Here is a 26,896-nt window from a genome sequence, read left to right on the forward strand (position 1 = left end):
GACCCTGAAGAAAGCATTGTGCACTAAAGAGCTTGTTTTCTCCCCGCTGGGTAGTTCTCCAAAGCCCTAGGATTGCAGAGCAGAGCTCCCCTTTTGTCTCCAGGGGGCAGTGTGCTTCCTCAGGGCTTGGGCTGGTGCAGCATCAGTGTGTCGGGAGTGGGAGACGGTGGGAGAGCTGGGAAGGGAGGGTCAGGCCCCGATCCTCATGTCACTACGGGATCCCTTCAGTTCTCCAGGTCTTCCCTTCTCCCTCTGTGATCTGATAGAAAATGTTTAGAGCCGGGATCGGTTTGGCTCAGTAGATAGAGCATCTGCCTGCTGACTGAAAGGTCCCGGGTTCGATTCCGGTCAAGGGCATATACCTTGGTTGCGGGCACATCCCCAGTGGGGGGTGTGCAAGAGGCCGCTGATCGATGATTCTCATCGATGTTTCTAACTCTATCCCTCTCTCTTCCTCTCTCTGAAAAATCAATAAAATACATTAAAAAAAAATGTTTAAAAACACTTCAAGCTTTAATCATCCATGACTGTTAGTTCGTAGGAGTTAGGACGCTAATTTCTCTAAGAATACTTGGGGGTTTCTAATTCTTGAGTTATATATGTTTTGGGTTTTTTCCTTCTGAATAAAAGGGACTTTGAGTGTGAAGAATATGTACTTAGGAATGTAAACTTTATGTGTAACTGAATTTCTCATTACTTGGATTAATAATAGAAAATGGCAAAGAAAATACTGTTATAGAAACTCAACATTTTAAGTGATCTTTACATGGTTGTGTTTGCTGGTAGAGGTTTTTAATGTAGATAAAAACTATTGGTTTTCCTGTTTCTCCCCTCATGTAAGCAGACGGGTCTTGGGGTTTATACATTCTGTATTCTTTACTTGCGGATAACGCGTAAATATTTTTGCATCCATTGCTAGGTTATCAAGAAAATTGGGCATTACCTCAAGATGAATATCACAGTGCCAGAAGACTACATCAAAGGCTTCATTCGGGCCAACAACACCTTCCTGTACCAGCTCGTGTTTGATCCCGTCCGAAGGAAGCTGGTCCCTCTGAATGACTACGGAGACGACGTTGACCCCGTGGCGCTGAGCTACGCTGGGCGGTATCCTCTCTGAACCACGTGGTGGGGTTCCAGCCCCTCCCTGTGTCCGTGGTGGCATTCCAGGCGAGGCAGCCAGTATAAAGCTTGCAAACTCCTTCTTGCTTTCTTTTCTGTAATGAAATCTGGGTTTTGTTCATTTTGATTAGCCTGCTGGTGAAAATTTAGAGCAACTTTTTGTTTATAAATCTGAGGCCCGTTTGCTGTAGCTTGTTAATTACTTAGTGGGACTTAATAGGGACATATTCCAGAGGTGACACGTAAAACTTATTCTTTTTTAAAAAAGATATTTTATTGATTTTTTTACAGAGAGGAAGGGAGAGAGATAGAAACATCGATAGAGAGAAACATCCATCAGCTGCCTCCTGCACACCCCCTACTGGGGATGTGCCCGCAACCAAGGTACATGCCCTTGACCGGAATCGAACCTAGGACCCTTCAGTTCACAGGCTGACGCTCTATCCACTGAGCCACACCGGTTTGGGCTTAAAACTTCTTTCTACAGCATTAGGAATGCTGGCTGATCTATGAATCCTCCAATGAAGCCGAATAGATTTTTAAAAAACAACAACAAAGGGGACACTTAAGAGAAACGCTTGTGGCAAGCAAGCTGGGCGTGTTAGGAGCGGCGTTGTGGGCGTGCGAGGACTCCCGCTGAGGGAGCCCTTCCCACAGCCGCTGCCACTCCCTCGGGCGGGCAGTGCCCAGCCTGGGCCACTCGGCAGGCGGCCAGGCCCCTCTCCATCTTCTTGAGAGGGAGTAGGCGATGCCTCTGGCTTTGCTTCGGGAGACAGCCAGCTCCTGCGGTGACAAGCAGATGAGTAAATGTGCTTGTGGTTTCGGTAATGCCGAGTGTGGATGGAAGGAAGGAGCATCCATTGACGTTATAAAACTGAGGATTTCCTGTGACAGTGGAATATACTTTTCTTTTTAATTTATATTTTTCTATAACAATGGAATACACTTTTCTGTTTTTAATTTATATTTTTATTGATTTCAAAGAGGAAGGGAGAGAGAGAGAGAGAGAGAAATATCAGTGATGAGAGGGAATCATTGATTGGCTGCCTCCTGCACACCCCCCACTGGGACTCAGCCCCACAACCCGGGCCTATGCCCTGACCTCCTGGTTCACAGGTCGACGTTCAACCACTGGGCTATGCTGGCCGGGCCCACTTTTCTTCTTCTTTTTTTTTTTTTTTTTTTTTTTAATATATTTTATTGATTTTTCACAGAGAGGAAGAGAGAGGGATAGAGAGTCAGAAACATCGATGATGAAAGAGAATCATCGATCAGCTGCCTCTTGCACACTCCCTACTGGGGATGTGCCCGCAACCAAGGTCCATGCCCTTGACCGGAATCGAACCCGGGACCTTTCAGTCCACAGGCCGACGCTCTATCCACTGAGATAAACCGGTTTCGGCGCACTTGTCTTCTTAATACAGTGGGTTTTGTTCCATTGTTAATAAAAACATTTGTCCTTAATCTTACCAACCTAGGTATATTGATGACTCCATAGCTCTTCAGATAGCACTTGGAAATAAAGATATAAATACTTTCGAACAGATTGATGACTACAGTCCAGACGCTGCCACGGTAAGTCTCTTAATGGCTTCTTTCTAAACGCACATTCAGTGTAGTGAACATATTTTATTTTATTATTTTTATTTATTTATTTTAATATATTTTTAAATATATTTTATTGATTTTTTTTTGGGCCCCCCTTCCTCCCATACACACCCTCCTTTCGCAGAGTTTTATGTCCATTGGTTGTACTTATATGCATGCATACAAGTCCTTCGGTTGATCTATTATCTCCCCCAGATCTCCTGTGCAGAGTATAGGTCAGAAACAGTTAAAGAAATTGTGTCTCCTAGAACGTAGGTACAGCGGGTAATTTCCTTACATTAAAGACCTTTAGATTAGAACTTTGCATTTGAATATACCAAGCATTCAGTGCCTTTCTCCTCCTCTCACCCTGTTCGCCCTGTCATGTTGTTAAAGATCCAAATCTAGAAACGCTACCCTTGCAAGTATAAGTTGGTTTCCACTGATGCACAATTTAGCAAACGTTTAATAAACACCTCCGCTCTGTTCTGTAGCCCTTCCCTGTTTTCTTCTACTTTTTCCCTATTCTATCTATCGCTCTTGGTCCAGTCTCCCGCCATTCTCTCTTCTCTGTTCATGTTTTCACTCAGACTCTGTTCTCTTCATTCATCTTTATTCTAACCCAGTCTCCAGTCTGTGTACCAGCCACACAATCTCTACTTAAATGAGTTCCGGTAACCTGAAATCTATCCACAGCCAAACACAAACTCTTCATCTTCATCAGCTTTCCCTAGTAACATTTCTCTCTCTCTCTCTCTCTCTCTCTCTCTCTCTCTCTCTCTCTCTCTCTTTCTCTCTCTTTCTCTCTCTCTCTCTCTTTTGTACTTACTGTATGTAATTTATGTCTGGTTTATTTTCTGATTCTCCCCAAAATAATGTAACCTTCATAAAGGCAGGGTTTTATGAGCTTTCATTGCCAACTCCTTACAAGGAAGGATTATATTTTCTTTGTACTCCAGACCATTAGCTTTCCTAACCATATTTTATATGCTTAATAAATGCTTAGTAAATGACTGATTAATGAGAATGAGCAAGGGTAAAAAGGCCTGGATTGGACTGGGAACTAAGACAGAAGACACTTCTTAACCAGCACGACAGCTCAGAGAAGCAAAAGGACTTAGCCAAACCAGCTAGGGCTACTTTTTTCTTAGGATGAGCTAATAAGGTCACTTAGAAAAGAAAACAAACCTAAGAATACAAGGAACATGTAACCGAAAGTGTAGGAATTGTCCTTAGAGGACAGATAATTCATCAAAAAGCTCTTTTTATGGATGATTATTTGTTTATAATTTGTGTTGATACAGAGGGAAATAATGTACTATGTTTTTCAAGTAATCTTTTTGCTTTTACTGTTTTAGCCTGCCCTGTCAAGAAGTCGTAGTTGGGATGACAAAACGTCTCAGAAACCATCTAGCGTTGATAGCATTTGGCACAGGAATTACTGCCCTAGACTTGAGCGGGATGCGGTTCCGGGCCCTACGAGACTGAAGGAGAATCCAAGCACTGCAGGCAGGGAGCAGGTGATCAGCACCAGAGGCCTGAATCTGCCCCGGAAGCTGTCCGCGGTGAAGCGGCCGAGAAGCGGTATGTGTTTCGTCTCTGTGAAATGCTAGTCAGCACTGGTCATGTTTAAGAAATCCATCTTTTCCAACCCAAGGTCACTAAGATTTTCTCCTGTTTCTTTTAGAAGTTTTATAGTTTTAACTCATTTTTAGGCCTGTGATCCATTTTTAACTGATTTTTTCTTATGTGATATGAGGTAACGGGTCAGGTTGTGTTTTTTGCCAGTTCAGTCGTCCCAGGGCCATTTGTTAAAAAGATGACCCTTTTCTATTGAATTCCTGGGCACACTTGGTGGCCATCAGTTGGCGTGTGTGTGTGTGTGTGTGTGTGTGTGTGTGTCTGAAGTGTTATGAAGCATTGATCTCCCTAACTTCATGCCAGACACACTGTCTTGATCACTATAACTTCACAGTCAATTTCAAAGTCAAGTGGTATAGTCCCTTACTTCTTTGAAAAGTTGTTTTGGCTAACTCTGTGTTGTGCACATTTTCATTTAAATCTTAGAATCAACTTTGTTGTGGTGGTGGGGTTTTTTTTTTGTGTGTGTGTGTTTTTTATTGATTTCAGAGAGGAAGGGAAAAGGAGAGATGGAAACATCAATGATGAGAAAGAACCATTGATTGGCTGCCTCCTGCAAGCCCCCTACTGGGAATCGAGCCCACAACCCGGGCATGTGCCCTTGACTGGAATTGAACCCGGGATCCTTCAGTCTACAGGCTGATGCTCTACCCACTGAGCCAAACCGGCTAAGACTGTTGTTTTTTAAAAAGCTTGCTGTGATGTTTACTGGGAATTAGTTTAATCTATAGATCAATTTGGGGGAGGGGAATTGACATCGAATTTTCAGATCCATTTATTTAAGTCTTCAGCAGTGCTTTATAATTTTCGCTACCCAGGATTTGTATATCCCTTAAAATCATTTTTTTTTTTTTTAACATTCAAAATTAAGCCCTTGGTATAATTAGTATATAGCCTTACAAAATTGATTGTGTCCTGAATTTTTGGTTTGGGTAATTTTACATAAAATTGTACAAATAATTGACATTAAAGCATTCTAACTTATGAAATTGTAAAACACAGCCAAGAAAAAAAAAATTAAGTTATCCTTGGATTTTCTTCTCTGGTGCATAGTTAAAAAAAAAAAAAAAAATTATCCTTAAAACAAAGGAAACTAAAGCCGAATCTTTAACTGCATGTGGGCAAACATTTATTCACGGGCACTCCATTTTTATTTAGAGGAGCTGTCAGAAGATGATCTGTTGAGTCAGTATTCTCTGTCGTTTGCAAAGAAGACCAAGGAATATGGCTGCGAAGGCAGTACATCATCGAACTCTTCCAAAATGCCGCTGGTTGACCCAGTGGATGGCACTACTATTAAAAAAACCGTAAGCACGCCGCCTACGACAAGGAATAAATTTGCTGCACTTTTGCAGAGGAAAAACCAAGAAAGTGGTGCCGTCGTGGTTCCTGGGACCAGGAGCAGGTATGGCTCCATCTCTGGATGCTTTGTGTCTGTTGTGTTCTGTGCTGCATTGACCTGTGCTTCGACGGTGTTAGGTACAACATCGAGTCTAGCTGGGGAAGGTGTAAGACCTGACTTAATAATGACAAATTTTTTATTTGTTTTAATATATTGATTTTTTTACAGAAGGGAGAGGGATAGAGAGTTAGAAACATTGGTGAGAGAGAAACATCGATCAGCTGCCTCTTGCACAGCTCCGACTGGGGATGTGCCCGCAACCAAGGTACATGCCCCTGACGGGAATCGAACCTGGGACCTTTCAGTCCACTGGCGGATGCTCTATCCACTGAGCCACACCAATTTCGGCAACGATGACAGTTTTTATTGCCTGCGTTCAGACCTGAATGCACAGCTTTCCCTTGAACTTCTGCTGCTTTTTGTATTAGAAAAACTGTTTTTGGAGGTAGTCTCTACTTTGTTTCTTTAAAAACTAAGTACATTTTCCAAGTATTACTAGAAGTATATTTAAATACTGATGAATATAAGAGCTCTAAGGGCCCAGCCGGGTGTAGCTCAGTGGTTGAGCGTCAACCCAGGAACCAAGAGGTCACCGGTTCAATTCCTGGTCAGAGCACGTGCCCAGGTTGTGGGCTCGATCCATGCAGGAGGCAGCCAATCAATGATTCTCTCTCATCATCAATGTTTCTATCTCTATCTCTCCCTCTCCCTCTCTCTCTGAAATCAATAATATATATATATATATTTTTTTATTATGATTATTTTTTTTAAAAGAGCTCTAATAATTGAGAACTTGATACGATACTAGGTGTTGAGTTACAAAAGTGAGAGGCGTAGACTTTATTCTTGAGGAGCTTCTAGTATAGTTGGAAAAATAAGTCCATAAACAAAATCTTCTCAGCCCATGTGGTAAGTGCAGTGATAGAGGTGTGCATAAAATTATTTATGAGATTTTATTTTAAAAAGAAACTTTGGCCGAAACCGGTTTGGCTCAATGGATAGAGCGTCGGCTTGGGGACTGAAAGGTCCCGGGTTCGATTCCGGTCAAGGGCATGTACCTTGGTTGCAGGCATATCCCCAGTTGGGGGTGTGCAAGAGGCAGCTGATCGATGACTCTCTCTCATCGATGTTTCTAACTCTCTATCTCTCTCCCTTCCTCTCTGTACAAAATCAAAATAAAATAAAATAAAAAGAAACTTTGCCATATTCTGAATCTTATTTAAAATACTCATGCTTATTTAAAATACTTATGCGTTGTTTTTCCTGTTAGGTTTTTTTGCAATTCTCTGGATTCTATGGACTGTGTATCAAAGAAAGCAAGCCCCCAACCTCCAGATGAAACTGCTGACACAGATAAAGAGAACAATCTCAATGAATCAGATTGTCTAAATGATAAAGTGGTTGATCTCAATGAATCAGATTGTCATGAGAGCAAGGAGCTGGTTGATCTGAATCAATCAGATTGTCTAGAGAGCGAAAAGCTGGTTGATCTCAATGAGTCAGACTGTCTAGATGATAAAGTGGTTGATCTGAATCAATCAGATTGTTTAGAGAGCAAGAAACTGGTTGATCCAAAAGAGACAGGTTGTCTAGATAAAGTGGCTGATCTGAATCGATCAGATTGTCTAGAGACCAAGAAGCTGGTTGATCTAAATGAGTCAGATTGTCTAGAGAGCGAAAAGCTGGTTGAACTAAATGATTCAGATTGTGTAGAGAGCAATGTAGCACCCAGCCCACGTGATCAGACTCCAGAGGGCGGAGCTGTGGTCGCTGGTGAAGAGCCTCAGTCCTTTAAGACCACCGGATTCACAAGGACCATCTCCCCACCCCCTCTGGGGACGCTGAGAAGCTGTTTCAGCTGGTCTGGAAGTCTTGGAGGTTTTTCAAGGACTCCCAGCCCCTCTCCGAGGACAGCATTACAGCAGTTCCGGAGAAATGGGGACTCCCCCAGCTCCCTGCCCGAGAGGAGGGTGTCCGATGCGTCTCAGGTCAAGAGTGAGGAGTCAGGAGATGAAGCGCATCCCGTACATGAACTGAGCTGGTCCTCACGGTCTCAGGGGAGTGCAGAGTTATCCCCTCACAGCTTAAGTGCGTCCACACTCCCTCGGCTTTCCTCTAAGGATTCCAGCCCAGAGGTAAGTCCCACGAAACCTTTGTTTCCAAATTTATACGTAAAACAAAATAGGGCGATTATCCTATAATGGAGACAAGTTTGCCCACGTGATGAGAATAATTGGCGGTTTTAACTTTTCGTTCTAGATATTACCGTGTAGACAATTTACATCTCACTCACCTGAAGAACTTCTCCCTGTCTTCCTATTTTAAACTGAAACTGTCAACCTCATTCTCTCCACGTTAGGTCCATTTTTTTTTTTTTTTACTCTGCCCCTAGCTTCTTACATTTTCTTTTCTGGGGGGAAAAAAACAAAATGTTACATTTATACTGATTTTCTCATTTTGTTTTATGTTTTGTTGAATTTTGGTTAGTTGTCATGTATACATTCCATAGTGAAAACCTAATTTTATTTTATTTTATTTTTTGATCTGGGGGATCTAGGAATCTGATTGCAATTTTAAGTCACTTGGTAATCAAGGTAATCAGAAACCCACGCTACATGTCTCTCACTTTTCAAAAAAAGACACACCTCTGAGAAACAAGGTAAAACATTCACTTATTTCATGTCACGTGTCAGAAAATGAGAAACACAATGAAAAATGTTAAATGCCTATAATTTTATTTACACAAAAATGTCTACTTTCAAACAAACCTTCCAGGATCCTGTGTGTGCCTGATTGTAGGCGTTCCGGTTGTGTTTGCTTGTGGTATAAGGGTCTTTTTCCCACAGTCGCCTGCCTTTTCACGGTGCAGGTATGTTCTGAGAAATGCGTCATTTTTGTGAAAGTCTAGTGAGATGTATAAGCAGATATTTAGGAGACACTGAATTGCCCTGTCATATCTGGAAAGCCATTTGAGAGAGTTCAAGTGATTTAACCCGGTAAGTGCATTCTGGAACTTGAATCTAAGGAAATAGAGTTTCTATAAGAACATTTACTTGTGTATTGGTTATACTGGTGAAAATTGGAGATAAAAGACAAATTGTTAAATACATTCTTGGTTTTAGGTCTTAGCGGGTAGGAATAAAGGGGGATTTCTTTGTTGTTTTCCATGTTTTTCTGTATGAACATATTTACTTTTTAAAGCACAAAAACTTTGAATATTTCAAGTCCTCATATCCATCTGAAAGGTTTCTATCTCATACTATAGCAAATATAAGACTTTTTTTTTTTTTTTAACATCGTTGAATAAGAAAGGCTTTTCAGTCATATCCTGCCTTTGAAAAGGAAAAAGTATGTTATTAACCTGGTGTTTTTGTTTGCTTTATAATACCTAAAAATATTCATGCGCACGTGTATGTTTATATAATTATAGTAAGCAGTCTGGAAATAGATATCAAAACTGGTGGCAGTAACTGAGAGGACTAGAAATGTAGAAAGTACTTTCCCCAAAGGAGTTATGTCCGACGTTAAACCATCTTTTGTTGTTATTCTCTGTCAGAGATTCTCTCTGTCGGAGTTTTAACTCACTCCTGGTTCAGTGAGAATTCTGATGCATCTTCCCTCTCAGTCCAGTTTCATCATCTTATCACTAAGCAGTGCATCTCAGAATAAAATCGTATTTTTCTCGTTTAGTTTCAAAATCTTAGAATTGTCCTTTTTTTTTTTTTTTAAATTTTTTTGATTTTTTTTTTTTTTTTTTTTTTTTTTTTTTCCAGAGAGGAAGGGAGAAGGAGAGATAGAAACATTCATGATGAGAGAGAATCACTGATCGGCTGCCTCCTGCACGCCCCCCACTGGGGACCGAACCCACAACCTGGGCATGTGCCCTTGACTGGAAAGGAACCTGGGACCCTTCAGTCTGCAGGCCGACGCTCTATCCCCTGAGCCAAACCGGCCAGGGCCGTCCTTTTCTTTTTATGTGTTTCATTTATTTATTTATTTTTTCAGAGAGGAAGGGAGAGGGATAGAGAGTTAGAAACATCGATGCCAGCTCAGTCCGTCTTCAGCAGGGGGTGAAGGAAGCAACTAAACCTGATCCTTTCCAAGTGGCGACATTTCTTTGTCCTGTGTCTTGCTCTCTCATCCCTCCCCCGGGATTTCCCCTTCAGCTGTGAATCTTTCCCTTCTTTGTACGCCGTCTGCCGGCTTCATCAGTTCTCTCTCCTCCTCACTTCTATCTCCCTGTTGCTATCCCAAAAAACACCACTTCAATGGCCCCGTGTTTCACCCAACAAAAACCAGCCCTTTGGTGTAAAGAACCTGTCAGCAGAGACCTGCTTGAGTAAATTGTGGCACATTTAGACAGTGGAGGACCAGACAACCTATTCAAAACAAAAGCAAGTTTTATGTGTGAAGCGGGAAAATCTCCAAGGTGCATTATTAAGTAAAATCAAGATATATTAAGTGAGCCGGGACCGGTTTGGCTCAGTGGATAGAGCGTCGGCCTGCAGACTGAAAGGTCCCAGGTTCGATTCCGGTCAAGGGCATGTACCTTGGTTGCGGGCGCATCCCCAGTGGGGGGTGTGCAAGAGGCAGCTGATCGATGATTCTCTCTCATCGATGCTTCTAACTCTCTATTCCTCTCTGTGAAAAATCAATAAAATATATTTTTAAAAAAAGATATTAAGTGAGAAAAACAAAGTACACGATAGTTGTGTGTATTATGCTGCCGTGTGTGTGTGTGTGTGTGTGTGTGTGTGTGTGTGTACAGGAGTCCCCTTATCTATGATTTTGCTTTCTGCTGTTTTGGTTACTCGTGGTCAACTATAGTCTGAAAATATTAAATGGAAAATGACAGAAATGAATAGTTCATAAATGTTAAGTTGCATGCCTTGTTCCATTTCATGTCTCCATCCCTGCTGGGGTGTTAATTCTCTGTCCAGTATATTCACTCTGTAACCCCACCCACCCGTTAGGTGCTTAGCAGCCACGTGTTGTGGGACCAGCTGCCTGTCAGCTCAGTGACTGGGTTTTACTTAGTAATGTCCCCCAAGTGCGGCAGTGGTGACGCCGCCATGGAATTGCTACTCCCGCGATCCAGATCGCCGAGAGAAGCTGTGACGTGAAGAGGTGAACGTTCCCGGCTCAGATAGGAAAGAGAGCACTGTGTGCGGAGGGTGCTCAGATCCATGGGAAAAGCGAATGTTCTATTTTTGTTGTTGTTGTTTTTAAATATATTTTATTGATTTTTAACAGAGAGGAAGAGAGAGAGAGAGAGAGAGAGAGAGAGAGAGAGAGAGCTAGAAACGTCGATGAGAGAGAAACATCGGCCAGCTGCTTCTTGCACACCCCCTACAGGGGATGTGCCCGCAACCAAGGTACATGCCCCTGACCGGAATCGAACCTGGGACCTTTCAGTTCGCAGGCTGACGCTCTACCACTGAGCCAAACCGGCTTCGGCGAATGTTCTGTTTTGAGGAAGGAAAAGAATTTGTGCTTGTTTATCGTCACACCTCAAACCGCACAAGTGACAGCTGCAGGCATTGTCAGGGCTTCGTGTGAATGGGAAAGTGTAGAGCTTTATCATAGGTGTGTGTGTGTGTGTGTGTGTGTGTGTGTGTGAGTGTGAGAGAGAGAGAGAGAAAAAAACAGCATTACATTTATAGTTATGTGCTGTCCACAACTGCAGGCATCCACTGGGTTCTTTTTTTAATGATTGATTTTTTACAGAGAGGAAGAAAGAGGGATAGGGAGATACATCGATGAGAGAGAAACACAGATCAGCTGCCTCCTGCACACTCCCTACCGGGGATGTGCCCACAATCAAAGTACATGCCCTTGACCGGAATCGAACCTGGGACCTTTCATTCCACAGAGCCAAACCGGTCAGGGCCACTGGGGGTCTTGAAACAGATCCCCACAAATAATGGGGGGGTATGAAATGACTGTAAAAGGATTCAGACAGCGATGAAGGAGTAAGGCAGAGGCTCACTTAATTCTTAAGTGCCAGGTGCTACGTGTATTTAACGGTTAAAATTAATTTTTGTAGTATTGTAAATGGCACATTTTTACATATTGCCTGTTATTTTTCTGTTCTGGGGTAAAAAGGACAGCTTGACATTAACTAAAGGAGTTGCTTTAACAAGAGTATTAAAACCGGCATTTATTTTCCAGGTCCCTGGGCTGTATAAGTCTAGTTCTCTGGACAGTCTCTCTACCACCAAGATCAAGCCTCTGGTGCCGGCCAGAGCCAGTGGGCTGAGCAGGTGGCCAGCGAGAGCCCAGAAGAGGAAGCATCACAGCGCCCATCACAACGCCGAGAACAGGCCAGGAATGCAGACCAAGATCAATGAGCTCTGGAAGAACTTCGGATTTAGAAAGTGAGTTGTCCTGTTTCTTTAATTTCAGTCTTCCTCCCGAGTCTTTCTGTTCCCTTATGAATCATTTTTCTCTTACCTATTTTCTTTAGCTGACTCTATAATTTAACTGCAATTTCTGTGCCTTCTTTTACTGAAAAGATGGCAAACTGATAAAACACACACACACACAAAAAAAACACCCAGTTCTCGGTCGGCTCTGGGGGGGGTCTCTCTTGTTAAGCAAATCACATGACTCTTTCTGGCCTGAGTGTCTCGGCTTTCTTTCCTTCTCTCTCAGGATTGTAATGAGAACAAGGTTAAGACATGGGGTTTGGGAAGGTAATTGTGCTTCTGGGTATAATGCACTGTGTTTCCTTAAGTTATCACATCTAAAATGGGAGGCGTTAGCTGCAGCCAGTTTGGCTCAGTGGATAGAGCACCAGCCTGCGGACTGAAGGGTCCCGGGTTCAATTCCAGTCAGGGGCACATACCTTGGTTGCAGGCTCCTCCCCAGCTGGGCCCTGGGCAGCGCATGCAGGAGGCAACCGATTGATGTGTGTCTCCCGCTCTCGTTAATAAGAAATAATTTTTAAATGGGAGGAATCACTGAGTTTATAAGATGAATTGGCCAGATTTCTAATGTATGTGGCAAACATGGATTTCAATGAGTTGCCCCTGTATAGATCTACAATGCTTGTTAGATTACAAGATTAACTGCAGAGTAACATTGATTTATAACTCACTTATTTTCTTTTTAAATCTTTTATTATTGAGAGTATTGCGGATGCCCCCCCCTTTTCCCCAATTGCCCCCTCCACACCATTACCACCCCACTGTCCGTGTTTAAAGGTAAGATCTTTGGTTATCTCTTCCACACCCACCCCCTTCCCGCTGAGAGTCATCAGTCCACTCCATGCTTCTCTGCCTCTGATTATATTTTATTCACTAGGTTTCCTACTCATTTTGATTTTTAGATTAATATATGAAAAATAGATACCTTTTGCTTCCTGCTCCCTTGCCCTCCTTCCTCCCCCGGATTTTGGCTGCTTCCCCATGTTTGTTGCTGTGTCTCCCAGAAGTGGTAGCAGGTCCTATGGCTCAGCCTCCGCAGTCACCTGAGCTGGGGCGCCCGTGTGCGCCCAGCCTTGTAGTGGAGCCTCGATTGCTGTTGGTGTCACTGGGAGGAGTTGACCCCAGGCCAGGCTGTGAGGAGCAGCTGCAGTGGAGAGCTGCTGGGCAGGAACCCCTGTGCGGCAGCACTTGCTTCAGTGCTCACTGAGTCTGCCTCCTGAGTGTGGCGCATGTGGGTGTGTAATCTATGGTCTGAAGCCGTCCGCTGGGTGCGCTGGCTCTAGGGCCTCTAGGGAGGTGCAGGGTGAGCCACTGCCTGGGGCCACCCAGCAGGGACTACTGAGATCTGCTGTTTGCATTGGGCTCAGATGCCCAGGCCCAGCTGTGAAACAAGGCTGGCTGGTGCTGGGGCCTTTAAAAAAAAAAAAAAAAAAAAAATCTATTGATTTTGTAGAGAGAGGAAGGGAGAGGAACAGAGAGTTAGAAACATTGATCAGCTGCCTCCCGCAAACATCCTACTGTGTATGTGCCGGCAACCCAGGTACATGCCCTTGACCTGAATCGAACCTGGGACCCTTCAGTCCCCAGGCCGACCTTGTATCCACTGAGCCAAACCAGCTAGGGGCGGGTCTTGGGCCTTTTGTTGATAGGTTTGACACCAGCTGCTGCTTGTTTGAGAGATTTGTTTGATTTTTGTGAAGTCTGAGCCAGGACAGGCCATGCATTTGGAAAAGCAGCTACAGTCAGCTTGGGTGGATTGGGGGCTCAGGGAATCCCCAAGGCAGAGCAAACAGTGCTGATTGAGCCTCAGACATGGCTGCCAGTCACCCTGTGACCGGAGGCCCCAGCACAGGAACAGGGACCACTGTGAACACCCGTCTGGGAGACAGCCGCCCCCGAGTTCCCCAGCGCTGGAGCTTGGAAGAAGGGGGACCTTGTAAGTGTGCGCATGGGCCCTTTAAGGGGAACAGCTGGGACCCCAGCAGTCTCGTCACTGAGCCACATCCCCTGCTTTTTACAGCCTGTATTACCATGCACCTCTCTTCCCACCTCTGGAACCCTAGGCTGGGACCCCTGCTCCTCGCTGGCGCCTCTGCAGAGAGGTCTGCCTCCCAATTAGAAACAACACACAACGCCCACGTGGCTGTGGGACCAGCCTGGTCGCCCTCCTACCAGTCTGTGTGCCCTCTCCGGCTGCAGGGCTTCTGTGCAGCCAGCGTTCGGGCAGTTCTGCGTGATGGTTCTTACTGTGGTTGTCACTCTGACATGGCTGTGGGAGGCTGGAGTACAGGCATGTACCGGTGCGGCCATCTTGGCTCGCTCTTCATTCGTTTTCTTATTCTTAAAGCAAATGTGCTAAAAAGAAATGAAAAACAAAGATTACCCGGGTGCCATAGGATTCAGCCTTATCTAACAGAGGTGTTGTCACCAGGTGAAACGGTGTGAATGGGAACACTTAGTAAAAACACTGGCCAGCACTTACTTACAATTTACATTGTGTCAAGTCTAGGACTAAACCATATTGCATGAGTTCTCAAACACCTGTCTTCAGGAACCCTTTATACTTTTAAAAGTTGAGGGCCCCAAATTATTAGTTACACGTGTCAACATTTAACCTTTTAGAAATTAAAATAGACACAACTATAAACTTATTAAGTATTTAGAATCAACAGCATAGTTCTATTACAAAAAAAAAACAAAAAAAAAAACTACACATTTGCAAGTCTTCATTGCCTACTTCAGTGTTTCCCAAACTTTTGACATATATGTACCCCTTCTATAATTTTCGTAACGCTGAGTACCTCTCATACTCATGAGAACATAGAATTAGGCGCAGCTAAGCAATTGTAAATCTTTTCTGACATCACATAAAGTCAACAAGCAGTAGTTATTGTGAGGCCGAGCATGAAACCCTGACACTGAACTTCCCGCATCCCACTGACCTGACCAGACCCGTGTTGCTCTTTGAGAGCATCTTGCTCTTGTGCCTGACAGCGCCAGCTGGTCACTTCTAAGCTGTGCCTGGAGGTGGAGAACACAAAAAATGGGGGTAAGAGTTAGGGCTAGAACATTTGTTCCTGCCTCACATTGGTTCTTAGCAAGATTTGAAGAGGTGCCAAGTAGAAAAGAACTCGTTTCTCTACTGCAGTGGTTCTCAACCTTGCTAATTCCGTGATCCTTTTAATACAGTTCCTCATGCTGTGGTAACCCCCAGCCATACAATTATTTTCGTTGCACTGGAACCGGTTTGGATAGAGCGTCAGCCTGCGAACTGGAAAGCCTGGGTTTGATTCCGGTCAAGGGCATGTACCTTGGTTGTGGGCACATCCCCGGTGGGGAGCGTGCAGGAGGTAGCTGGTCGATGTTTCTCTCTCATCGATGTTTCTAGCTCTCTATCCCTCTCTGTAAAAAATCAGTAAAATATATTTAAAAATTTATTTTCGTTGCTACTTCATAACTGTAATTTTGCTACTATTATGAGTTGTACTGTAAATATCTGTGTTTTCCGATGGCCTTGGGCGACCCTGCTAGCGGTTCTCAACCTGTGGGTTGAGACAAGAGATGCTGTAGAGCCTGAGACAATTGGAAAACACTGATATTTAATTATGATTCATAACAGTAGCAGAATTAGCTATGAAGTAGCCACGAAAACAATGTTATGGTTGGGGGTCACCACAACATGAGGAACTGAATTAAAGGGTCGCGGCATTAGACTCATTGGACTCTATTGGACTCATTCTGCCTCAGCTCGCGTGTCTTTACCAGGGAGCCACGCCTCCGGCCACTGAAGCAGGTGCCATTGGAGGGAGGCCCTCCGAGAACCTGGATGTGCACAGCCACACTACAGGGCCGTGTCCTCTCTCTGGCCTTTATTCTGTCCCCGAGAGCATCCTCTAGGAGCCTCTGCCCTTTAAAGACGCCAAGTTCATGGCGTTCTGTTCTGTTTTGCAGAGATTCTGAGAAGCTTCCTTCCTGTAAGAAGCCAGATCCCCTGTCTCCAGTCAAGGATAACATCCAGCTCACTCCGGAGACGGAAGAGGACATCTTCCACAAGCCGGAATGTGCGCGTGTGCAGAGAGCCATATTCCACTGAGCCTGTCCGTCCGGAACGCCCTCTGGCAGGGAGGGGTGACCAATTCTGTTCTCAGAGTCCCACCACGTTTTTTAAATAAGAGTACATTTTGTATATGAACTCTGCGATTGCTTCCTTTGTTCAGCTTTTTACGTTTGCATAAGCAGCTAACGAAGGTAATTATTTTTAATGTTATTTGGCAGGCCCGCTAGAATTTATAAAAATTGACTCCTAGGGATTTCTGTTGCATTGTGAGCATAGAATGGCGAGTGGAAAGTCGCATTTCTGTAAATCATTTTAGCCTGGAGGAAATCGCTGTATCCCTCCAAGCTCCGCAGTTTTCCACATGCCCCTCTCTGCCTTTCAGGGTTGGGTGGGAAATAAATTTGCTGGGAGGGGGGTTGGAAGGCGTGCAGGTGGCTGCACAGCGGGCCAGGCTTTCCTACCCCTGAGGGGTTTGGTTGGGATGCACATTTGACAGTGGAAGGAACTACTACTGACATCACTGATATTCTTAAACTTCCAAATAGCCTGTTTTTAAATATGTCTTTTTTGAAGTACAGGCTAGAAACTCAACATATATTTAAAATGAGTGTCCTAGGTGTGATGTCAGATGCTACAGCTGCAGGGTCTATAAAGCAGTTGCCAGCCGGTGGTTGGCGACCGCTGGTCTCTAATACACACACTCCACAGAGAAAATAGGCAGACACCTGGACAAAACCAGCTGTGCAAGTGGAAATCTGGCATGATGTAAAGAAATTTTTTAAAATACATTTGTATTGACTTTAGAGAGAGAAAGGAAGGGACAGAAGCATCAATGATGAGAGAGAATTGTTGATCAGTTGCCTCCTGCACACCACATACTGGGCATGGACCCTGCCACCTGGGCTTGTGCCCTGACCGGCAATCAAACTGTGACCTCCTAGTTCATAGGTCAGTGCTCAACCACTGAGCCACACCAGCTGGGCTAAAGAAATTATAGAATTACCTAAGCCAGTGGTCGGCAAACTCTTTGACCCCTTGAGTGTGGCTCTTCCACAAAATGCCACTGCCTGGACGAGTCTATTTTGAAGAAGTGGCGTTAGAAGAAGTTTAAAAAAATTGGCTCTCAAAAGAAATTTCAATCGTTGTACTGTTGATATTTGGCTCTGTGGACGAATGAGTTTGCCGACCACTGACCTAAGCTATCGAAGATAGAGGACAGGGACCCAGAATATTTTAATGTTTAAATGAGACTTAAACCCTAACTGGTTTGGCTCAGTGGATAGAGCATCGGCTTGTGGACTGAAAGGTCCCAGGTTCAATTCCGGTCAAGGGCATGTACCTTGGTTGCAGGCACATCCCCAGTAGGAAGTGTGCAAGAGGCAGCTGATTGATGTTTCTAACTATCCTTCCTTTCTCTCTGTAAAAAATCAATAAAATATATTTTAAAAATAAAATGAGACTTAATAGAGGACTATTGCCTAACAGATCAGAATGGAACCATGAACATAACATTGTAAGAAACAATAAAAAATCATCTGAAAAGAAAAATCCAAAGAACAGAAGAAAATCTGAGTTTTCTGTGAATGTCTCCTGCTATCGAACGATGAAGAATGCGAATCAAACATGGTCTGCAAAAGTGTATCTTCTCCCCCATTTAAAATACCACCTAACGGACAAAAGGAATAAAACATACTACATACAGGTTAACAGGGTTACACGTCCCTCCTCCAGGGGCAGAGCCACAGGGTGAGTTCCGATGAGCTCAGCCAGCGGGGACATCACACAGGCGCCTTCAAAGTGGGGCAGGAGTGAGGCTGGAGCAGACAGGGCGCCTGCGAGTGTTTATAGTTGGGGGGGAGGAGGGGGGGCAGAGGAAAAGGCGGCAGCACAGTAGTTTCTCCATCTCCAAACCCTGCACTAGAGAGCCAGTCACACCTGTGAGCATGACAGCAAACTCAGCAACTGATCTCACTGAGTCCCAGTCCCAAACCCCCACCAAGGCCACTGGAGGGCGCTGGCATCAGGAGCAGAGGCAGGGACAGCCGTCTAGGGGCCTGAGCAGAGCTCTGGAATGGCCTCCCACCCGCACAGCAGCCTGGCGGACGGGGCATCTGGGGCATCTGGGACAGCTCTGCCCTCCCAGCGGCGAGAGGGTGAGAGGCCGGGCAATGGGGAGACGGAGCCACCTGGTCCGAATGGAGCATCGGACCGGCTTGCCACAATCTCCTAGGACAGGGTGCCCAACGGAGACTGTAGGAGCTGAGCCAAGATGGAGCAGGAGAGAGACTGCAGAGTCAGGTGGAAGTAGAGGGGACAGTTGACTGAGAACACTCAGCAGAACACCTGTTCTTGAGAATTTTTTAAGGGGGTGGGATATCTAAAGCTCCCATAAGTTATGTTTCTCAGCTTGAAAATTTTTACTTTAAAAGAAATCACATATTGAATAAAATATCAAAACTGCCGAAACTGGTTTGGCTCAGTGGATAGAGCGTCAGCCTGCAGACTGAAAGGTCCTGGGTTCAATTCCGGTCAAGGGCATGTACCTGGATTGTGGGCACATCCCGAGTAGAGGGTGTGCAGGAGGCAGCTCATAGATGATTCTCTCTCATCAATGTTTCTAACTTTCTATCCCTCTTTCTTCCTCTCTAAAAAAATCAATAAAATATATATTTTTTAAAAAGTAACAAAAATAATAGTTTTTAGATTAATCTCTTACAAAGTGAATAACAGAATAACATCTTTACAGATAATGGAAATCTATCAGAAAGGCCCACAAGTAGATTAAGACTAGTTCCTTAAGATCAGGAAGTGACAAATGTTGAAGTTATGGACAGAAATCTAGTATACAGAGACTAGGTTCTGAAGAAAACACTAATTTCAGAAAATTTCTAATTTAACAAGATTTAGAACTTTAAAGTAGACTTGTACCTAAGATGATTGATCCTAAACAGCCAACAGTAAGACAAAAAATACATTTAATAAAAACAGCAAGTGGCAGGTAAGAAAAACCCCCAGATTATATCATTTTCACAATTTTGAAATCAAAAATACTTTTTTTTTTAAAAGCCAGAGATAACAGATAAGTGGAACAACAAATCAATGTTTCTCCCTCCCTCTCAAATCAGAAAATAAAACAAAAACCCAAAGACAGCTTTTGCCTCTGAGCTTCCACCAATGCAGTTTCTCTGGAGCAGTTTTGATATATATTTTTTAAATATGTATATTTTTATTGAAAAGAGGGATAGAGAGAAACATCGATGAGCTGCCTCCTGCACACTCCCTACTGGGGATGTCCCTGCAACCAAGGTACATGCCCTTGACCGGAATTGAACCTGGGACCTTTCAGTCCACAGGCCGTTGCTCTATCCACTGAGCCAAACTGGTTTCGACAGTTTTGATATTTTATGAGCTCCCGGGAACCTCCTGTGCTCGGACTTGCTGAGGGTTAGGTGACTCTGGTGGGAATGGAGAAAAGCCTGTGGGAGGAGATCTCAGACTAGAGGATGCTGGGCCCATCAGTGCTTCCTCCAAAAGCGAGTTTGACACGCTTTCCCCCTTTTTCCACATCGGTGAGCCTCTCCTTTCCATGCATCCTCCACTCCGCATCCCAGGAACTCTGAATCTCTACTCGGTGCATTCACACACTGACATTGAGCACACTGCACCCCGCGCTGTTCTGGGCTTCTGCAAAGAGCAACGAACGAAGCAGATGGAAAGTCCTGCTCTCAGTATCTCCCAAACCAGAGTCCTCCCTCCTGGAGACTCCTCAACCCAACAACCTGAGAGCCAGGTCAGAGTCCTCCCTCCCGGAGACTCCTCAACCCAACAACCTGAGAGCCAGGTCAGAGTCCTCCCTCCTGGAGACTCCTCAACCCTACAACCTGAGAGCCAGGTCAGAGTCCTCCCTCCTGGAGACTCCTCAACCCAACAACCTGAGAGCAGGTCAGAGTCCTCCCTCCTGGAGACTCCTCAACCCTACAACCCGAGAGCAGGTCAGAGTCCTCCCTCCTGGAGACTCCTCAAACCAACAACCAGAGAGCCAGGTCAGAGTCCTCCCTCCTGGAGACTCCTCAACCCTACAACCTGAGAGCCAGGTCAGGGTCCTCCCTCCTGGAGACTCCTCAACCCAACAACCTGAGAGCCAGGTCAGGGTCCTCCATCCTGGAGACTCCTCAACCCAACAACCTGAGAGCCAGGTCAGAGTCCTCCCTCCTGGAGACTCCTCAAACCAACAACCAGAGAGCCAGGTCAGGGTCCTCCCTCCTGGAGACTCCTCAAACCAACAACCTGAGAGCAGGTCAGAGTCCTCCCTCCTGGAGACTCCTCAACCCTACAACCTGAGAGCCAGGTCAGAGTCCTCCCTCCTGGAGACTCCTCAACCCAACAACCTGAGAGCCAGGTCAGAGTCCTCCCTCCTGGAGACTCCTCAACCCTACAACCCGAGAGCAGGTCAGAGTCCTCCCTCCTGGAGACTCCTCAAACCAACCACCCGAGAGCCAGGTCAGAGTCCTCCCTCCTGGAGACTCCTCAACCCTACAACCTGAGAGCCAGGTCAGGGTCCTCCCTCCTGGAGACTCCTCAACCCAACAACCTGAGAGCCAGGTCAGGGTCCTCCATCCTGGAGACTCCTCAACCCAACAACCTGAGAGCCAGGTCAGAGTCCTCCCTCCTGGAGACTCCTCAAACCAACAACCAGAGAGCCAGGTCAGGGTCCTCCCTCCTGGAGACTCCTCAAACCAACAACCTGAGAGCAGGTCAGAGTCCTCCCTCCTGGAGACTCCTCAACCCTACAACCTGAGAGCCAGGTCAGAGTCCTCCCTCCTGGAGACTCCTCAACCCAACAACCTGAGAGCCAGGTCAGAGTCCTCCTTCCTGGAGACTCCTCAACCCAACAACCAGAGAGCCAGGTCAGGGTCCTCCCTCCTGGAGACTCCTCAAACCAACAACCTGAGAGCAGGTCAGAATCCTCCCTCCTGGAGACTCCTCAACCCTACAACCCAAGAGCAAGTCAGAGTCCTCCCTCCCGGAGACTCCTCAACCCTACAACCTGAGAGCCAGGTCAGAGTCCTCCCTCCTGGAGACTCCTCAACCCTACAACCTGAGAGCCAGGTCAGGGTCTTCCCTCCTGGAGACTCCTCAACCCAACAACCTGAGAGCCGGGTCAGGGTCCTCCCTCCTGGAGACTCCTCAACCCAACAACCTGAGAGCTGGGGGGCAGGAGAAAGGAGATCAGAGAGAGAGACAGTTTCTGGACACGAGGGCCCAGAGCAACAGCATCACCTTCTCTCACACAGACAGGCGTTTGCTCCCCATGGGGGAGCAGAGGAGGGTCAGAGGGTCTTTGGATTGTCCAGCCTTAGTTAACCGCCGCGTTCTGAAACTGTCTTTCTTCCCACCCACCACACAAACTTAGCCACTCCTGCCTACGACTGCAGATTGGTTGGACAGGGTTACCCATGACCAACAGCCTCAACTTGCTTTGTTATCAAAAACAATTTAGGCATAAAGAAAGAATAAATGGGGGAGATAAGAGATCAACCGAAGGACTTGTATGCATGCATATAAGCACAAACAATGGAAACAAAACTAGAGAGAGGGAGGGCATGTATGGGAGAGGAGAGCAATGGTAAGAGTTATAGACATATAATACCTTAATAAAAAAAATAAAGAATAAATGAACAAGTGAATGAATTGATGAATGGATGATGAATAAGGGAATAGATGAATGATGTATAATGAATAAATGAATGGATACATAAATAGATAAACAAATAAATAGCATTTTTTTTTGGCTCCTGTTTCCCATTTTGGTCTGTTTCATGTAAATGAGATTTCCATATTGTGTGATTATGATTGGTCCGTATAAATGCAAATGAGAATATAATTTGCATAGCTCTGATAGGACAGGGCCAATGTTGGTCTGTTGGTAGAAAGATGAAGCCAAGAAAAATTCATTAAAAAAATATTTAACATTAAAACTTAAAGAATTAGTAGAAAGAGATCTAGCTGGTTTGGCTCAATGGATAGAGCATGGGCCTGCAGACTGAAGGGTCTCAGATTTGATTCCAGTCAAGGGCATGCCTAGGTTGTGGGCTCAATACCCAGTAGGGGGCATGCAGAAGGCAGATGATCAATGATTCTCATTATCTCTCCCTTCCTCTCTGAAATCAATTATATTTTTTAAAAGAATTTGAAAGAAAACAATAAAAAAGCCCAGAGTAAGTAGAAGGGAATAATGATTAGAGCAGAAATAAATGACAGACAGACACACACACACAGAATACAAAATGTCAATGAAACTAAAAACTGGTTCTTTGAAATGGTAAACAAGATTGATGTACTGTTAGACTCATCAAGAAGCAAAGGGAGAGGACCCAAATACTAAAATCAGAAATGAAAGCAGAGAAGTGATCGCTGACACTACAGAAATACAAAGGATTGAAGAAAATACGTTGAACAACCATCTGCCAACACGCTGGATAATGTGGATAAAATAGACAAATTCCTAGAAAAATACAATCCCCCAAAACTGAATCAGAAAACCTGAATAGGCCAATAACAACTGAGGAAATAGAAGCAGTAATAAATATAGATAAAAAAATTAAAAAAAAAAATCCCAGCAAACAAAAGCCCTGGTCTGGACAGCTTCACAGGGGAGTTTTACAAACATTCAAACAAGAATTGACACCTATCCTCCTCAAATTATTCCAAAAACCCAGTGAGGAAGGAACACTTCCAAGCTCTTTATGAGGCCAGCATTATCCTAATTCCAAAACCAGACAAAGAAACTAAAAAGGAAGAGAATTATATCCCTGATGAAAGATGCTAAAATGATACCCAAAATATTAGAAAATCGGATCCAGTGATATATTAAAAAGATCATACATGCCAAAACTGGTTTGGCTCAGTGGATAGAGCATCAGCCTGCAGACTGAAAGGTCCCAGGTTTGATTCCGGTTGAGGGCATGTACCTTGGTTGTGGGCACATCCCCAGTGGGGGGTGTGCCAGAGGCAGCTAATCGATGTTTCTCTCTCATCGGCGTTTCTGTCTATCCCTCTCTCTTCCTCTCTGTAAAAACTCAATAAAATATATATTAAAAAAAAAAATCAGCCGAAACCAGTTTGGCTCAGTGGTAGAGCATCGGTCTGCGGACTGAAAGGTCCCAGGTTTGATTTCAGTCAAGGGCATGTACATTGGTTGTGGGCACATCAGCGGTAGGGGATGTGCAAGAGGCAGCTGGTCAATGTTTCTCTCTCATAGACGACGTTTCTAGCTCTCTATCTCTCTCCCTTCCTCTCTGTAAAAAATCAATAAAATAAAATAAAATAAATCATACACCATGACCAAGTGGGATTCGTTCTAGGGACGCAAGGCTGGCACAATATTTGTAAATCAATAAATGTGATATATCACATAAGTAAACTGAAAGACAAAAATTATATCAATAGGCGCAGAAAAAGCATTCGACAAAATCCAACAACCATCCTATCTGATAAAAGAGTAATATGGAAATTGACTGAACCTCTGCCAAACTCACAAGCCACGCCCACCAGCCAATCAGGAGCATTCAAATTAACCCAACAAAGATGGCTGTGGCCACTGAGCCAGCAGGAGGCTTGGGTTTCCCTGGCAATGGAGGAAGCCAAGCTTCCTACACATCCTGGCCGGCCCTGGTCTTTGCTCAAGGTTACAAAGTTTCAATTATAGAAAATAAATCCCAGATACCAGGGCCTCCATAGGCATGGGCCTCTACTTTGGTCATGGTGTGTGTGTGTGTGTGTGTGTGTGTGTGTGTGAGCGCGCGCGGTGTGGCCAGCCTGTAAACCACCACAGGCCCCTTGCCCAGGTCGCCCACACCCTAAGGTAGGGGTGTCGAACTCAATCAGAGAAGGGGCCAAAATCTAAAATCCAGCCTAAATCGCGGGCCGAATGGTTTACTGAACAGTCATAAACTGTCATTGTGATGGAAACGCAGCGGAGTGCAGTGATGACAGCGCGGTGCGGGCCACATTGCAAGGCCTGGCGGGACGGATTTGGCCCGCGGGCCTTGTGTTCGACACATGTGCCCTAAGGGAACCCCCATCCCGATCCAGGACACCCTGTACGGCAAACCAGCTGGCCCCCACCTTTGCACCAGGCCTCTATCCTATCTAATTAAAGAGTAATATGCAGATTGACCATCACTCCAACACACAAGATGGCCAGCAGGGGGAGGGCAGTTGTGGGCAATCAGGCCAGCAGGAGAGAGCAGTTAGAGGTGACCAGGTCGGCAAAGGAGGGGAAGTTGGGGCAACCAGCCCTGCAGGGAAGGGCAGTTGGGAGGGGGACCCAGGCCTGCAGGGGAGAGTAGTTAAGGGTGACCAGGTCTTCAGGGGAGGGCAGTTAGGAGCAGTCAGGCTGGCAGGGGAGTAGTTAGGGGGTGATCAGGCTGGCAGGCAGCAGCAGCGGTTAGGGGCAATCAGGAAGGCAGGCAGGCGAGCAGTTGGGGGCCAGCAGTCATGGACTGAAAGAGGGATCCCTTGAGGGGTCCCAGATTGGAGCGGGTGCAGGCTGGGCTGAGGAACACCTCCCCCCCACCCCTATGCATGAATTTCATGCACAAGGCCTCTAGTTTTTTATAAAGACTCTCAGCAGAGTAGGGGCGCCATTGGAGGGGGGATAAAGACACATATATAATACTGATAGACCCTCCCTTCCTCCAACTGGTGGGTGAAGTATGATGTGACCTGCACCTGCCGCCTGGACATTCCTGAGCACCTAACCAGCACCTTATATGGACTGTACACTCACCCACCCATCAGCACCTGCCAAACACCCTAAGCCCTTGATTCCTAAGTCCCTAAGTGCCTAATCCTGTGCCTTATACGAAGCCACCAATCCGTGCCCAGCACCCTAAGCCCCGCCCCTTCCTGTTCCTCCCCTCAAAAGGCAACTTTTACTCCCCAACATATGCCTCAAATTAAAAAAAAAAAAAAAAAAAAAAATAGATGCAGGTCCACAAACCCCTCAAAAGGACCTCGTAAACCTGACCTTTATTTATCTTTTAAAAATATATTTTATTGATTTTTTTACAGAGAGGAAGAGAGAGGGATAGAGAGCTAGAAACATCGACCAGCTGCCTCCTGCACACCTTCTATCGGGATGTGCCCGCAACCAAGGTACATGCCCTTGACCAGAATCGAACCTGGGACCTTTCAGTCCCCAGGCCGACGCTCTATCCACTGAGCCAAACTGGTTTCGGCAGGCCTGACCTTTAAGGTCTTTAATAATAGAGATGAGGAGACCCAAATCCAAAATCAAAAGCAAGATCAGGCCAACGCTGAGGCCCAAGTAGGAGGACTTCCAGCTCCTAGCCACCACTTTCTTTTTAAAAATATTTTTTAATTGATTTTTTACAGAGAGGAAGAGAGAGAGAGCTAAAACATCGACCAGCTGCCTCTTGCACACCCTCTACTGGGGATGTGCCCACAACCAATGTACATGCCCTTGACCGGAATCGAACCTGGGACCTTTCAGTCCGCAGGCCAACGCTCTATCCACTGAGCAAAAACGGTTTGGGCAGAAACTGAGATCTTTCTCTCTAAGAAAAATGGGACAGTTTTAAACCCAAGCAGCTAGAGGCTCTGGAACAGACTGCGGGGCCTGCTCCCTCCTCCCTCTGCCTTTTCTCCATCCTGGTCTTCCCCTGCTCCTTCCCTTCCCGTTCTCTTTTCCCATGGAGAGCACTCACTCTGGCATTCCCTCCCACTCTCACTGCAGTGCCATCCCAATCACTCCTCTGTCATCCCTTATTGATAGCGCCATGGCGACTGCCCTCTCAGCTCAGAGTGCCGAACCAGAAAAAGGAATCTCCTACCCGTTAGCCCACCCCTCTTCTCCTTACACCTGTCAGCTTGCCTCTGCGATCGGGGATTTCTCTTCCTCTGTGGGGAAAACACCTACATCTGCCTCCCCATCCGAGGGACAGGAACCTGTACCCTCATTTCTCTCTCACCCAATGTAGACGCAGCCCCAATGATCAGTCTTTACCTGTTCCCATAACCCAGTGTTTCCCAAACGTTTGACATATGCGTCCCCTTTCTATAATTTTCGTAACGCTGAGTACCCCTCGTCCTCATGAGAACGCAGAATTAGACGCAGCTAAACACGGTGCAGTGCATATCCCCACCAAACTCCGGTGCAACGCGTACCCCCACCAGACTCTCCCCGTACGCCTGGGGGTACGCGTGTCACACTTTGGGAAACACTGACCCATCAGATCTGACACAAAAGGGGAGCCCAGATCATCCCTCTCCTCATAAACCTGGGCATCACAGCAGGGGTTGGAACTTCCATAGGGAGCTTAACCACTGCTCTACCTGCTTTGAAACTCTGTCTCAGGACTTACAAGAAACCTGTGGATGCCCAGCAAGAGCAAAACTGGGAAAACAAGAACCTTATCACCAGGGTAACCTATTCTCCTCTTTTAAATCACTAGTGAGGCCACTGAGACCTCTACTCTTTCCCCCCTAAAAATAACATCTAGCCTAAACCGGTTTGGCTCAGTGGATAGAACGTCAGCCTGTGGACTGAAAGGTCCCAGGTTCGATTCCGGTCAAGGACTTGTACCTTTGTTGCAGGCACATCCCCAGGAGGGGGGTGTGCAGGAGGCAGCTGGT

The 26,896-nt window shown here is 45.5% G+C and overlaps 1 protein-coding gene and 1 long non-coding RNA gene across 4 annotated transcripts in view; one reads left to right on the forward strand and one right to left on the reverse strand.

Moving 5' to 3' along the window:
• Nucleotides 1-17,235, forward strand: part of EXO1 (exonuclease 1) — a 31,666-nt gene extending 14,431 nt beyond the window's left edge. The window contains exons 8-16 of one of the 3 annotated variants that reach the window (XM_045587125.1): nucleotides 920-1,107; nucleotides 2,601-2,697; nucleotides 4,068-4,293; nucleotides 5,509-5,755; nucleotides 7,023-7,317; nucleotides 7,435-7,887; nucleotides 8,310-8,411; nucleotides 11,924-12,129; nucleotides 16,132-17,235. In XM_045587125.1, the coding sequence (XP_045443081.1) occupies nucleotides 920-1,107; nucleotides 2,601-2,697; nucleotides 4,068-4,293; nucleotides 5,509-5,755; nucleotides 7,023-7,317; nucleotides 7,435-7,887; nucleotides 8,310-8,411; nucleotides 11,924-12,129; nucleotides 16,132-16,273 (1,956 nt within the window). In that variant the 3' untranslated portion in view covers nucleotides 16,274-17,235. Of the gene's footprint in view, nucleotides 1-919; nucleotides 1,108-2,600; nucleotides 2,698-4,067; nucleotides 4,294-5,508; nucleotides 5,756-7,022; nucleotides 7,888-8,309; nucleotides 8,412-11,923; nucleotides 12,130-16,131 lie in introns of all 3 variants that reach the window. The other 2 variants (XM_045587123.1, XM_045587124.1) reach the window with 2 other exon arrangements.
• LOC123653006 lies at nucleotides 14,354-26,484 on the reverse strand. Its single transcript, XR_006742624.1, has 3 exons — nucleotides 26,344-26,484; nucleotides 14,918-14,981; nucleotides 14,354-14,367 (listed from the first exon to the last, which is right to left on the reverse strand). It is a non-coding gene; the product is annotated as an uncharacterized LOC123653006 (long non-coding RNA).
• Between the last annotated feature and the right edge of the window lie 412 nt (nucleotides 26,485-26,896).

This window comes from Pipistrellus kuhlii, unplaced genomic scaffold (genome assembly GCF_014108245.1).
Source record: "Pipistrellus kuhlii isolate mPipKuh1 unplaced genomic scaffold, mPipKuh1.p scaffold_m20_p_25, whole genome shotgun sequence".
NCBI classification, from domain to species: Eukaryota; Metazoa; Chordata; class Mammalia; order Chiroptera; family Vespertilionidae; genus Pipistrellus; species Pipistrellus kuhlii.